Raw genomic sequence first — 15,121 nt, forward strand, 5'->3', positions numbered from 1 at the left:
ACCACCAATGGTCAAATTAAAGGAATGTAGGCCCTTCACATACCCTGGACTTTATTAGCAACCCCACACTTGAACCTTTGCTATAAACTCCTCACCAAATCCCTCCCACACCGTGGGGACACACAGTTTTGAGGGCACAAGCTGTCTGTGTCCCCCTTTGCCTGGCTAAGCAATAAAGCTATTGTTTTCTACTTCACCCAAAACTCTGAGATTTGATTTGGCACTGGTGCACAGAGGCTGAGTTTTTGGCATCAGTAGGAAGTCCAACAGAAAGGCAATGGCACCCCACTCCAGTACTCTTGCCTGGAAAATCCCATGGACAGAGGAGCCTGGTGGGCTGCAGTCCATGGGGTCACTAAGAGTCGGACACGACTGAGCGAGTTCACTTTCACTTTTCACTTTCATGCATTGGAGAAGGAAATGGCAACCCACTCTAGTGTTCTTGCCTGGAGAATCCCAGGGACGGGGGTGCCTGGTGGGCTACCGTCTATGGGGTCTCACAGAGTCGGACATGACTGAAGCGACTTAGCAGCAGCAGCAGCAGGAAGTCCAAGAAATCACCAATAAAAACGGGGCTGGTGAGGGAGTGTCAGAGAGCAGGGAAGGAGGCTGAATGAATTCATGGGCCAGAGTCTCTCTCCCCTTCATGCCCTGACATAAGGAAACCCCTTTGCTGGCAACCACCTCTGAATCCTTTATTCTGGAAAACTACTTATGTCTTAGGAGCCCTCCCCTTGAGCCCCTGGCTGTGGCCAGGGCCCTCCTCTGGTTTCAGCCCCTGTGCTCTGCTTGTTACCCAAAAACTGAGTTTGCCTCTTGGTGAGTGTTGAACCAAAAGACACAACCAAGTCAAAGATCAGGAGAAGGGAGTATTTATTATTACTTCAATTTCTCCCTTTTATGTATTTACATTTTTATTTATTTATTCATTTTTGGCTGTGCTGAGTGGCATACAGTATCTGAGTTCCTCAGCTGGGGATCGAACCTGCACCTCTTGCATTGGGAGTTAGAAGTCTTAATCACTGGGCCACCAGAGAAGTCTCAGGAAGGATTTATGATTATTTGCAGTAAGTAAGGAGAACACCAGAGATCTTTCCACAAGTAATGTCCCTCTGAATAGAAAACTTGGGGAAGTTTTAAGCTAACATCACAAGTATAGTCATGAAGGGGCCTGAGCTGTAGGCAGAGTCGAAGTTTTTAAGTTGAGTCTAAGTTGATTGAAGTCACAATGGTCAGAAAAGGTCAACATCATCATCCCTAAGGTTCCGTTTGATCTGGTGGTTGAGCATTTCTGGCTAATCTTTACCAGTGAAACAGAACTGGGGGTCTTTAGAACTGGTACATCATCTTTGCTAGTGTCACTTCTCTTGCCCTACAACAGTCCTTTGTTTCTCCATTCTTCTGTTCCCTTAAGGTCAGTAGTTACTGAGGCCGGTTCAAGCACAAGCATTGTGGCTAGACTTAAGCTCACAAAATGGTTTCTCTTCTGTCAAGAAAGCCATGCCTGGTTCTCTTTCTCCAAGGAGCTCTAACTTATCTGCTTACAATTGGAATACCCAGTGATTGGGGCCTCCTGGAGGCCAGAGTCACTCCCCTGAGTGACTACGGGGCTGCACATGCATGAGCAGACCTGCAGAGATCACCCCAACCCAAGGGCAGGCTGAGGAGACCAAGGCGATAGATGGGATGTGTGCTGAGGGCCTGTTTGGAGGCCAGCTGGGTGGTTCTGGACAAAAAGCATTGTCCATTCCATGCCTGAGGAAGTGGCCAGGCTCTCAGCAAGGGCAGCTGTAATGCGGGTGCTTCTAGGGTCTGGCACAGAATGGACTTATCAGACTCCAGTGGCCAAGACCCATTCTCCCCCTTACCTTGGTGACAGGCACCAGGACCAAGGACACACCCCAGCTCAGACCTGAAGACAAAGCCATCAGTGAAAATAAAAAACAAATAAAAGGTTTATTCATAAGCAGGAATGCTGTCCAGAATACATACAGTGCAAACTCCTTGTCCTTGGGGTCAACACAAGCCCACAAGCCAGGAAAATTGTTATCAGTTAGGTCAAATGGACTCCCCCCAGCACTTGGGCCCTAGCCTGGCCAAGGCCCCCTTCCTTGGCAGAGAAGGTTCTTTTTCTGTTTGGGTTCACACAACCAAACCCAAAATGGAAGCTGAGATTAGAGCAGCACAAGCTTTATTCATTGGTCAGAGAATGGAGAAGTGGGAACTTATTAACCGTTCATAAACAAACTTCTCGCCTTAATGTGGAGCCAGATTTGCTGTTAAGAGCAATGGGGGGAAGAGTGCGAGGAATGATGGGGAGGCAAATGCTCTCGTTTTCTGGGAAAGAGGCAGGGTTTTCCTAGAAATGAGGTGCCACCTCTTTTCTGTCCTTTTTTGGTCAGTGATTCCTGGTCACGGAGACCAGTAGGTATGTCATTTAGTAGCTAATGTAGTAAGTTCAGTTCAGTTCAGTCGCTCAGTCATGTCCGACTCTTTGCGACCCCATGAATTGCAGCATGCCAGGCATCCCTGTCCATCACCAACTCCCGGAGTTCACTCAGTGTCAACTGAGACTCGGGGTCTGCTGGAGGTCAGATGCATCTCCATCTTGGTTTCAGCTGGTTCTATCCAGTTTTTATTTTTCTCTTCCTAGAGTTTCTTTCTTCGTGTCCCGACCCTGTGACTTAAAGGTATATGTGAGTTCCTGTTCAAGGGAGGGGATCGATGGGTTTTGACCAAGGGTGTAGTGGCCACTCTGGTAACAAAATGAGGCCACACCCAGAGTCTCCTTCTAATTCATCCCCGCTCTGTGGGGGTGACAGCAAGGAAGCCTCAGGTCCTCCCAGAACAGTCCACCAGGGGGCAGAAGTGCTCCACGGCTGTAAAGCATCCAATGCGGTTGGAGACTCTGGCCAGTCCAGGCACGGGGACATCTTGATCCCAGCGTGGGAAGCCTTTCTTCACTCCAGGGTAATGGCTGGGCTTTTCCTACCCTCTAAAAGTTCAGCTGCCAAGTTCAAGTTCAGTGGAATTTTTCAACAAGGGATCCAAGTATATGGGATCCAGCTGTCTTCTCAAGGAGGCCCCCATCCCGCTTCCTTCCAGAATGTGGCTAAGGCCTCACTTGTCCATCATTTGCAGGGCCTGGGCATATATTTTGGGGAGTGGGGGGACTCCTTAATGGGGAAGAATCCATCGGCCCAAGTGTTGGCTTCAGCACTTCATTCAGTTCCCGGAAGGCCATTTGACCTGACAGACAACACGGGTCACAGAACCACAACATACAACACAGACACGCAGACACAGGACCTGCTCTCAGCATCTCATGTCCACCCAGGATCTCAGCGGGCCCAGTACCAAAGCGGCTCTGAGGCTCCGCTGGGACCTGGGACTTCAGGCACAGCGGGAAGGGGTATCGAGAGAAATAGGTACACCTCTTCAGGAGGCAAAAGGGGAAGGTCCAGGCTGAGGTAGGAGGAGATGGCTGCGGGGCCTCAATCATCTCCAGTTCCTGAAATTCCCTGATAGGAAAAGGTGTGGCCTTGGAGCCGCACACCAGACAGTGGGGGAGGGGAAGCTGGCACTGTGGGTAAATGGGAGTGAAGGTCAAAGGCAGAGGATGCAAACTCTGAGTCTGGCTTTGTTACACTGTGACTTGTTTGTCTGCACCATAGTGCTTTTTTTTTTTTTTTTGCCACAAGTTTAAACTGGAAGATTTCCGGTTAGAGGTTTGGCATCTTAACCAGGTCAAAGCACTCATTCAGAAGGCTGCCTGCCTGGGCCCTCTGGGCATCCAGTTTTTAGCCCATGGTATGAGATGGAGATAGCAGGAGTGGATTTGGAGGTGGTGCTGCCCAGGGTCCTGAGCTAACTGGGGTACCCTTATAGGGGTCACCACCCTCTCCCCGCATAGAACCATCTGACTTAATGGCACATGGCCACCCTCACTGGGACCATCCTACAGTCTCCCATTCAGGCTAAAGGCCTGTCCTTTCCCCACTATCTCTCTCCACTGATACACACAGCATCCTTCCTCTCTGACAAGAAGCCAGAGCGGAGTACAGTCCAGGGATTAAAAAAAAATAATAATAAAACCCCAAAACAACAAGGGCTCCAGAAGCCAAGACTGCAGGACTGGCTGGGGGGCAGCTCTCAGAGAGGCAAGGGCTTGTCCCAGGCTGCCCAGCACATCTGCGTCCGCCAGCCTTCCAAGTTAGACACACACCAAGACAGGACCCATCAGGACTCTCCCTGCCTCATTCTTCTGCCTGCAGGTGAGATGAAGGCTGAGGCTGTGCACAAAGGAATTTGGCCCAGAAAGAGCCAGAGTCCTGGGGGAAGGGAGGGGCGGAGAAGCACCAGAGGTTGGCCCCCGCTCAGCGGTGACACAGCCCACGGCCAGCCGGGTTAACTGGGCTTCATTCCTGCATCAGGCACACCGAGTGGCAGGGGCTTCTCCTCCAGGCCCTGCAGCAGAGTCTCTGGAGCCCCCGGCTGGGACTGAAAGGGGCGTTCCTCCTTGGAGAAGGGGACCTGCTCCTCTTTCGGGGAGTTGGGGGTGCTGGCGTCTGTGTCCCTCGTGGAGCCGGCCTGGGAGGGGCACTGCGAGCTGTGATCAGGGCCGCTGCAAACATTGACAATGCAGGTGACGTTGACCTGGGTCCCGTGGCCACCGGAAGACGCCTCTGTTAAACACAAGACAGGAGAGGGCGGTCGGTGGGGGATTCTTAGAGAGAGAAGCGTCTTCACAGCCTGTCTCCTGCCCAGGAGGCAGATTCAGACACGCGGGAAAGAGCACCAGGCCAGGAGCACAGGCCCTGTGCCAGCCCAGCTTTGCTTGTACTGTTGGACAAGCTGCTTGAACCTTCGTGTGCCTCAGTTTCTTCACTTGTCAAATAAAATATCCTGCCCGATTTACCCCATAGATGGAAGGCGCCAACCACATAAGGCAAGTGAAGGTGTTTGAAGAACAAAACAGACTCCCCACAAAGAATCAGAGATTCTGAACTTGCGGCGGCCTGGATGGGAGGGGACTTTGGGGGAGAGTGGACACACGTATATGTCTGGCTGAGTCCCTTCACTGCTCACCTGAAACTATCATGACATTGTGATACCCCAATAGAAATGAAAAGTATCCCTATTGATACACCCCCAATAGAAAATAAAAAGTTTAAATTAAAAAAAATCTTTTTTAATTCGTTACAACAAAAAGAGACAAAAAAAATAAAAATATCAAATAAAAAGCATTAACGAAGCAAAACAGAAAACAAAAAAATGCAACCCCAAAGAAGCAAGGGTGGGGATGGGGAGCTGAAATCACCGGATGGAAGGAAATTTCCACACCGTGCCTTCATGGCACCCAAATGTCACCCAGCGTCACCATGGCCTTTGCATACCGTGAATGAGACACTGCGGGGGCAGACGGGGAAGCAGGAAGGGGCAGAGACCTGAGGTTTACCCGTTCCCACAGTGGGGAGAGGTGCTGGGTGAGAGGGAGAGAAGCGGGGTGCAGAGGCCAGAGACTCAGGAGGGGAACGGAGGAGAGACAGAGGGTAGATGGGGTGGGCAGACAGAGACACAGGTGTCCAAAGAGGAAGCCACACCGTGTTGGGTGTGGAAGGGGTGTTGCTGAGAAAGCAGGAAGGTGAATCTAAGAGGTGGGCAAAGACCACGAGTTTATGTTTGGATCTCATTCATTCACTTGACAAACGTTTCGGGCCACTGGCTACGTTGCAGGCACTGACCCGGTCCTTCACTGGGGAGTTCTCAGGCTGTGGTGGGGGCACTGACGAGACCTCACACTGATGAGGGTGGGCTATGATGGGAAACTAGAAGCTTCCAGCCAGTCCCCAAGTCAGGCGGCAGGGAGGGAAGGCTGTCGCAGTCCTGCCCAGGAGATGCCATGCTCACCTCTAGACCAGGAAACTGAGCCTCGGTGGGTTAAGGGAACTGCTCAGAGTCTCAGCACCAGAACTGCTGGGAAGGCATCTAGGAATGACCCAAGTTCATGGTCATTCCTTGACCTGCCAGCCAGCCCTGCCAGGTGAGAGGGGAGATGCAGGCCAGTGGGCTTAGCCTCTCAGTACAAAACATGCCCAAGGAAGCCCCAGGCTTTCTGCAGGACTCCACCCAGGGGCCTCGTCCAATGTGGGCACTGCCAATGCCCACTAGGGATGACAGTAGTCACAGACCAGGCCCAGGGCAAAATGCAGACTGTAAGCAGGGCACAGGCTTCTCCAGACCCCACACAGGCTCCAAGGTCCTGATGCCTCAGTCCCAAAGGGACCAGACAACAGGCATAGTGGGTGGAGACCAGGGGTATCATCTACTCATTCAGCCCAACCCTGTCCCCCAAGAGCCCAGGGGTGACTTCTGGCTCTTCTTTTTATCAGGTGTGCCCTTGAATAAGCTGTTTAATCTCTGGGCCTCAGTTTCCTCATCTGATAGGATGAGGAAACACAGTGTACTATGTAGTAATAATATAACTATAATATATAATAGGGGCTTCCCAGGTGGCTAAGTGGTAAAGAATCCACCTGCCAAGCAGGAGACTCAGGTTTGATCTCTGGATCAGGAAGATCCCCTGGAGAAGGAAATGGTAACCCACTCCAGTAATCTTGCCTGGGAAACTCCATGGACAGAGGAGCCTGGCAGGCTACAGTTCATGGGGTGGCAAAGAGTCGGACATGACTGAAGTGGCTTAGCATGCATAATATAATGATATATTAAAATGCAATATTATTATTATGTATTAATAAATATATATACCATATATAGTAATATCCAAATAAAATATCATATAACAAATATACAACAGATATTATATAATTGAGACATTATAATATTAATATAGTAATTTATGCTATATGCTATACATTATACAGCATTAATCTAAAATATTAATATAGTGATATAACCCTCATATAAATACAATATCTATATATAATATCATATTATTGTTGTTGTTATTGTTTAGTCACTAAGTCATGTCCAACTCTTTGGGACCCCATGCACTGTAGCCCACCAGGCTCCTCCGTCCATGGGACTTCCCAGGCAAGAATACTTGGAGTGAGTTGCCATTTCCTTCTCCAGGAGGATCTTCCCAACCAAGGGATTGAACCTGTGTCTCCTGCTTTGCAGGAGGGTTCTTTACCACTGAGCCACTTGGGAAGCCATAATATTATATTATATGCTATATATAATATATTTTATATAACATTAATATAGATCAATATTTTCTTAATATATGATATGCAATATTTACAGAACATAGCATTGAAATATAATATTGTTATATGACATTTTACATATTATACATATTCTACAAGAAGACTCCCTGCCTGGATATCAGGGACTCAAAGGATAATCTGAAATGGTTTAGAAGGAAGGGTGCTTCTTCTGTGTGTGGAAGAACACACAGGGCAAGGGTTGGAGGTACTTGGTGGGCTCCAAAAACAGAAAGAAGCCTGTGGTTCAGTTGCACCTGAGAGGGTGGTGGAAGGGAGGCTGGAGGGGAGGGCATCCAGTGTCCTGCAGGGCAGCCCAGGGCTCACTGGCTCAGATAGAAACCAGGAAGAAACATGGCGGGGGGGGGGGGGGCGGGGAGGCGGGTGGCAGGTGGCTGCGGCGAGGGAAGGGGGGGGCAGGTGGCGGGGGTGGGGGGGTGGTGGCAGATGAGGGGGGTAGGTAGGGGTGTGCCCGCAGGGGATGAAGCCGGGGGCAGGGGCGAGGGAGCTCCTGCCTCTTACCTGAGCTACTGCAACCGGGCTGAGCCTCCCCCGACGTGCTGGCCTTCTCCACGCCTGGCGACTGTAGCTGGGACCTGGTGGGCGCCCTCTTGTCCGTGCTGCTGGTCGAGCTCTCCAGGGAACTGCTGCTGGAGCTTGGCGCCGTGGTCAGCAGGTGCTGTTGCTCAGGGCCTGGGGCACCTTGGGCCTTGTTGGCAGGCAGGTGTGGCTGCATGGGGAGGAGGGGGTGGGGAAGCCATCAGCTGGCTCCTCGCCCCCTCACCTCTCAGCACCATCAGCACTTCACAGTGTACCCGGCATTCCTGCACCTTCTCTCATGCACAGCACTTTTAGGACGTGCAATTCTCTGTGGCTTCTGTGATTAACCTCTGGAGTGTGAGCCCTAGGAGGGCAGGGGCCACATGGCCCTGTTACTGAACAGTCTGAGAGGTGAGGCAGGGTTTTCATCCTCATTTTGCATAAAGAAGCAGAGGCCTAGGTAAGGAAAATGACTCTCCTAAGGTCATGGGGTGATGTGGCTCAGCCCAGCAGCCAAGGGCATGGACCCTGGAACCAGACCATAAGTGTGCAAACCATGATTCCACCACTGACTAGCTCTGCAAACTTGAACAAGTTACTTAACCTCTCTGTTCCTCTGTTGTTTTTTTTTTTTCCTCTAGAAATGAAAGAATAATAAAGCTACCTCCCAGGGTTATTGGGAAGATTAAATAACTGAAGTTTCGTAAAGCACTAACAGAGCCTGTTCCATATGAAGCACCCATCAAGGGTTTGTTAAATCAGGGCTCTGAACTTCCCTGGTGGTCCAGTGGTTGAGAATCCACCTGCCAATGCAGGGAACACAGGTTCGATCCCTGGTCCAGGAATATTCCACATGCCACAGAGCAACAAGCCACAGCTACTGAAGCCCACGTGCCTAGAGCCCATGCTCCACAATAAGAGAAGTTACCAAAACAAGAAGCCGGAACACCACAGCTAGAGAGCAGCCCCTACTCTCCACAACTAGAGAAAGCCCGTGCATAGCAACGAAGACCAGCATAGTCGTAAAATAAAAGGGCTTAGCGAACTACTGCCATGGGCCAAGTCTGGTCTGCTGCTGTTTCTGTACAGGCTCTGAGCTAAGAATGGTTTTCACATTTTTAAATGGTTGAAAAAATATTTAAGGAACAATATTTCATGATACGAAGTTACATGAAGTTCAAACACTGGTGTCCATAAATATAGTTTTCTTGGCACACAGCCACCCCCATTTGTTAATGTCATGTCTGTGGCTACTTTCCCACTGCAATGTCAGAACTGAGAAGTGATAACAGAGGCCAGAGGATCCAAAAAGCCTACAATATTGACTGTCTGAACCTTTACAGAAAAAGTCTGCTGGCCCTCAATCCAGTGTAGACAGTCCTCTCATTTAGGGCTCTCAGTCTTGCTGTCTCAGCGACACTTTGCAGATTCCATTGCCCAAGCTGTTGTGTGATTCTCCATCTTTTTCTCTTAAAACACAACAAGTCACAACGACAACCGTAATAAACCATTAGCTGACACTTGAATCCATCCAATGCCAAGCACTGTGCTGAAGCCCTTCCAGACATTATCTATACAGCCCAAAGTTATCCTCGCTTTGCAGATATAGAAGCCGAGGCCCGGAGAGGTTGAGTTACTTGCCCAAGGTCACACAGTTAGGACACGGCGCATCTGGGCTAAAACCTACATCGTTCTTGGGTGTTTGGGGTTCTGTCCCTGGAAGCTCAAGAGAAGGTGCCCCATTTTCAGACACCTGTGCTAGAAATGTCACTCCGAGGTGGTTGGCCATACCTGTCTACAACTGACCAGGTGCACAAGCCCTTGCCTTAGGATTCTGGGCGATCACTGGATTCTAGAAAGAAAAAGACCGAGGGGCCACCTTCTCACCCCCTGTCCAGCATGAGAGGGTCCAGGGTAGATTGAGAACTGAGGCGAATGAGTGCTAGACCCTGCAGCCTGGCAGGGTCGGGGAGGTGGGGTCAGAGGTGGAGAACACAGGAAGGACTCAGGTGCCAATCTCTGCAGGCCCCAGGCCCCCAGTGCCCCCTGAGCCCTGCATATCCGAAGGCCAGCTCACAGACTCTCAGGCAGGGAGGATCCTTTGAAAGCAGTCCCCGTGAGGCCACAGAGGCCCAGAATGGGTGAGTCCTTTCTTAGTATCCCACAGCAGGTCCAGGGCAGGGGCACGGAGAGCCCCGCTTGGTGTACCACAGCTGCTGCTTCCGACTGAGTCCTGCCTCCCTGACTCACCGCCCTTGACTGTGGAGGAAGGGAGGGCATTTAAAGTTCATCCTGAACCTTTCTTTGCTCAGATGGTCTGACCTTGGTATTGGTCCCCACCCCTGACCCTGCTCTGAGCATGGACAGGCGGGGGAGCAGGAACGGGAGAAGAAACATCCAAAGGTCATCCCTCACATCCCCCAAAGAAGGGGCTTTTCAGCCTGCGTCCCGCCCTTCTGTTGGTGGTAAGGGCCAGGCAGAACAGAAACCCCCAAAGGTCACAGCCTGCCTCCCTCCCCTCAAAGCCACGAGATGCAAAGTTCAGGCAGGCTCTGAGTGGTGCGGATACATTCTGAGTCCTGGGTTGGCACCCCAGGGAGGTATGGGGGGTGGGTACTGAGGTGAGTCATTCAACAAACAGGATCCCAGTTAGCCTCCCCGTCATGTCCCAGCCTGGCCCTACCATGGGCAGGAGCAGAGACCCTGGCAGAGCTGCTGGCTGGCCTGTGTCTGTCTGTATGTGTGAGAGTATGTCCCTGAAGCTCCCATGCCCATAAGTATAGGTTAGGGAAAATGTCTGAAGCATGTTCACATGTGTGTGTCTATGTGTGGGGAGCACGTATGCATGAGTGTGAATGGTGCAACTAGTGTGTGTGCTGGAGGTGGTGAAAAGAGGCACTCCTGGGTCTGTGTCTCAGGCCACTCATTTGCTGTGTCACCTTGGGAAAGTTACTTAACTTCTCTGAGCCCGAGATTCCTGGGCTGTAAAACCGGGGCAATAACCGCACTGCCTGGGTCGCAGCACAGCTGTGAGGCTAAGCAACGCTCAGTACTGTGCCTGGCCCACGCTTAGCACCTCATAAACATCACCCTCTTTATGAAATGAGAGCCTGTGGATGAGCGTGTCTGTGGGGTGATTGAGCTCATACATGTGGTTACGCTGGTCTTTTCTGAACAAAGGGAAGCTATGGTCTCACCACGCATTGGCGTTACCAGGAGGGCCAGGGCAGTGCTGAGTCACCGTGCCCTCAACCCCACTGGTCTGGAGCGTTACTAGGCAGCTGTTAACAGGACCACTGCCAGGAGGCTGAGAAATGCAGTGGAGTGCAGGCTGAACACAGGGGTCAGGGCAGGGGTGCGAACCCAGGGACTGAAGGGACTGAAGATCAACCTCTAAGGGCAGTCCCTGCTGGGGACAGGGATGCCTGGAACAGTTCTGAATGTCTGCTCTGGGCAAACAAGAGGGTGGGTAAATACAAGCCCTGCAGATTCAGAATGAGTTTCAAACCTGGGCTCTGCCATTCAGCTAGTGGTCTAACCTCATGCGGATACCTGAAGCTCCCTGAATCTCAGTTTCCTCACCTGTGAAGTGGGGTGATGACATCCTGTACTTCACAGGGCTGTGTGTGAGGTGCAGGGCCCGGCCTGGGGCTCAGCCAGTGGGGTGCTGGAACCAGCCCAGACCTATGCGTGTTTCTTCCCAACTTTACATTAAGTAGCTTCCTGAAATCAGTCACAACGGGAATGTTTATAACTCAGAAATGAGCAAACTCCACAAATCAGGATTTGGGTCCTCCCCCACCCAGAGGGCCAATTACCAGCACACCCCTGGGATCCACTGGCAATAGCACTCAACAGACAGCAGTGGAGTCGTTTACACTGTAAACACAAAACTGAACAAACAGAAAGGGGAGGTGGGGCTCTGGGCCACTCCTGAGGCAGCTTTATTGCACCAAAGATTGGGAAATACTCAGTCCAGGGAAGTTGGCAGTTAGGTGCTGGGGTGGAGCTTAGAGGGCATGCTTATTCTATGGGCCACCAGGTCTCAGCTTCCAGCGTCACTGAACTGAAGCTAGAAAAAGGAGGGCATGGCATTGGCACACTGGAGGAATGAGAAATGGTTTGTACCTCCAAACCAGTGTTTCTGTCTGGCTTCCCTCGTGGCTCAGCTGGAATCTGCCTGCAATGTGGGAGACCTGGATTGGGAAGATCCCCTGGAGAAGGGAGTGAATGGCTACCCACTCCAGTATTCTGGCCTGGAGAATTCCATGGACTGTATAGTCTGTGGGGTCTCAAAGAATCAGACATGACTGAGCGACTTTCACTTTTACTGTAGGGCATGTCAAAAAGCACTAGCCAGGAGTCCAGAGATATAATGCTGTGTGACGTTGGGCAAGTCACTTTCCCTCTCTGTACTTCTTTTCTTATTGAGACAATCAGGAGATGAAATCAGTCTGGTCCCTACCAAGTCCAAAACCCTGTGTAAACCTCAGGGCTGAGCTGCCCCCTAGCACAGTGGTTCCCAATGGAGGGTGTCTGTCATCCAGGGAACATTTTGCAATGTCTGGAAACACTTTGGTTCTCACTCCTTAGAGGCAATGCTACTGGCATCAAGTAGGGAGAGGCCAATGATTTCACTGAAAAAGCTATAATACATAGGATAGCCCCTCATGACAAAGAATTAGCAGGCAGGTTTGAGAAGCCCTGCCCCAGCAGGACAGGGGACATGGAGGGAACTCCTGGAGTCTTGTTTCCTCATCTGTAAATTTGGGTAAAAAACCTGCCCTAGGGACTTCCCTGGTAGTCCAGTAATTAATATTCTGTGCTCCCAATGCAGGGAGCCCAGGTTCAATCCCTGGTCAGGGAACTAGATCCCACGTGCTGCCACAACAAACACCCTGCAGGCCACAACTAAGATCCTGCACATCCAAAACAAACAAATAAGCAAAAAAAAAAAAAAAACCCTGCCTGCCTACCTGGCATGGGGTTGCAGTACACACCGTGTTCTGGCTCACCCATTTCCAAGCCCTCTCCCTAGTTCTCCCCCACCATAAAGGCTAGAAAAGCTAAACACCACCTTTTCCAGCCTCCCTTGCAGCTAGAGGTGGTCACGTGATACCATTTGGCCAATAAGACAAAAGAAGAAATGCACCCAGGGCTTCTAGGAAAGTGTCTGATTTCCTGTAAATGGCATCTGGCTGTTTCCCCTCTTTTTCCTGCCTCAGACTGGAGGTCACATATGCAGTGGTGATCACCATCTTATGACACAGGCCAAAGGCAAGAGAATAAAAGCCAACACACTAAAGATGGCAGAGCCTGGGGTCCTGGCTGGCCTCACAGAAGGATGCAACTGAATCATTCCAGCAATCACCAACACCCCGACAGAAAATACAGCACCTTGAAGTCACCCTTAAGCTTTTGGTTACTTGCAGCCAAATGCCCTCCTGATGGAAAACTGGTGAAATACAATGTCAGTGCTCTGTTTCTAGCAAAAATCCTGCACAGATCCTACTTCATAAAAATGATCAAAAATGAGTTGCTTTGGTTGAAGTTGGGGGAGGCCCTGGGTCCAGTCCCCTAGCCTTGATCTCAACCTCAAAGATGACTCCCCCCTCCACTGCCCCAGGACCCTTTGTGGAACACGGGGGTACCCTAGCACACAGTTTGAAAACCACTGTACATGTGGAAGTGCTTTGTAAACATCTCGGAGATGCTGAGAATTGTTGCCAACTGGGTGAAAGGCACAGTCCTACAAGCAGGGCTGAGACACTGTCCACACTTAATGGTGAGGAACCAGCCATGAGCAATTTCACGTAGGCCCAAGGTCACAGCATGGGTCCACGACCACATACTTGCCACTGACCCCACTGACCCTTCTGTTCCCTGATGTGGCCGTTCACACTCAGTCATCTGGGCTCAACACTGCTCCACTCCCCTCCCCGACACTCACCATTCTTCAGCCTGCCCTGCTCTGTCCATACCACTCCCCGCTGCTCTGCATGTCCTTTCCTTCCTCCACTCGTGTCTCCATCAAAATCTTGCCCAGTCCAGATGCCACCTTTATCAGCCCCCACAACAGACCCTGGCCGGTCCTTCTGCAGCCTCCTGGGGCTCTGCATCCTGCCTGAGGCTGGACAGACCAACCTAGAGAATTCACCACTTCCTATGGGACAACCTGGCCCAGCAGGAAGGATACCATGGAGGCAGAGGGGGCAGGCAGAGGGGCACTCACCACCTTGGCATCTCCTTGCAGGCAGAAGGGCTTCTCTGCAGAGAGGAGAAAAGGGACCAGTCAGCGAGCAACTTCCTTAGGTCACATCTTTTCTAACTAAGAGGGAGCATGGGGCCCAAGCGGAAGCTTTCAGAGTAGGCTCAGTCCTAGGGGGAGCAATTACCTACCAGACAAGGTACACAGAAGCCCCTAAACCCAAGCCTCCAGCCGGCCTAACATCGCTCCCCTCCCCTCCCTCACACCCACCATTCTTCAGCCTGCCCCACTTTGTCCATTCCACACCCCACTGCTCTGCATGCCCTTTCTCTCCTGTACTCATGTCTCCATCAAAATCTTGCCCAGCTCAGATGCCACCTGCTCCATAAGGGCTGAATCCCCCAGAATTCCTAGACAAGAATCTTGGACTCCCACCTCTTGGATAGCCCTGATAGCATCTCAGCTCTTACTAGATGAGTTAGTGGAAATGCCCTCTGCTGCAGGCTCTAAGCTCCTAAGAACAGGGTCTACCAGACCCAGCTCTGTCTGACCCATAAAATTGTGCCCAGTGCTGGACTCATAGGAGGCCCCCAGAAAAACTTCCCGAACAAATGAGGGAATAAACGGATGAAGAAAGGAAGGAAGGATGGAATCTTACTTTTTTTCTGGGTCATGATGACACAGTTCACGACAACTATCAGAAGCAGACCCAATGCTGTCACACCCACAATCAGTTCTAGAAGGAAAAGAGAAGTTCAAAACAGCTGCAAAAAAGTAAACTTGGGACTTCCCTGGGGGTCCAGTGGTTAAGAACCTAGTTTGTAAAACAGGGGACGTGGACTGGATCCCTGGTTGGGGAACTAAGATCCCACATGGCTTGGAGCAACTAAGGCAGCGTGTCACAACTAGAAAGCCCGAAGGGTTGCCACTACGACCCAATGCGTGTGTGCTAAGTCGCTTCAGTGGTGTCCGACTCTGCGACCCTGTGGACTATAGCCTGCCAGGCTCCTCTCTCCGTGGGATTTTCCAGGCAAGAACACTGGAGTGGACTGCTATGCCCTTCTCCAGGGGATCTTCCCGACCCAGGGAATGAACCCGCATCTCTTACGTCTCTTGCATTGGCAGGTGGTTTCTTTACCACTAGCGC

The 15,121-nt window shown here is 51.1% G+C and overlaps 1 protein-coding gene across 2 annotated transcripts in view; it reads right to left on the reverse strand.

Moving 5' to 3' along the window:
- Positions 1 to 1,937: 1,937 nt before the first annotated feature.
- The window catches only part of TNFRSF1B (TNF receptor superfamily member 1B), a 35,361-nt gene continuing 22,177 nt past the window's right edge, over positions 1,938 to 15,121 (reverse strand). For both annotated transcript variants that reach the window (XM_061382677.1, XM_061382676.1), the window contains 4 exons: positions 14,633 to 14,710; positions 13,999 to 14,033; positions 7,749 to 7,956; positions 1,938 to 4,685 (listed from right to left, as the gene is read on the reverse strand). In XM_061382677.1, coding sequence (XP_061238661.1) covers positions 4,408 to 4,685; positions 7,749 to 7,956; positions 13,999 to 14,033; positions 14,633 to 14,710 — 599 coding nt within the window. In that variant the 3' untranslated portion in view covers positions 1,938 to 4,407. The remainder of the gene's footprint in view (positions 4,686 to 7,748; positions 7,957 to 13,998; positions 14,034 to 14,632; positions 14,711 to 15,121) is intronic.

This window comes from Bos javanicus, chromosome 16, assembly GCF_032452875.1.
Source record: "Bos javanicus breed banteng chromosome 16, ARS-OSU_banteng_1.0, whole genome shotgun sequence".
Classification (NCBI taxonomy): domain Eukaryota; kingdom Metazoa; phylum Chordata; class Mammalia; order Artiodactyla; family Bovidae; genus Bos; species Bos javanicus.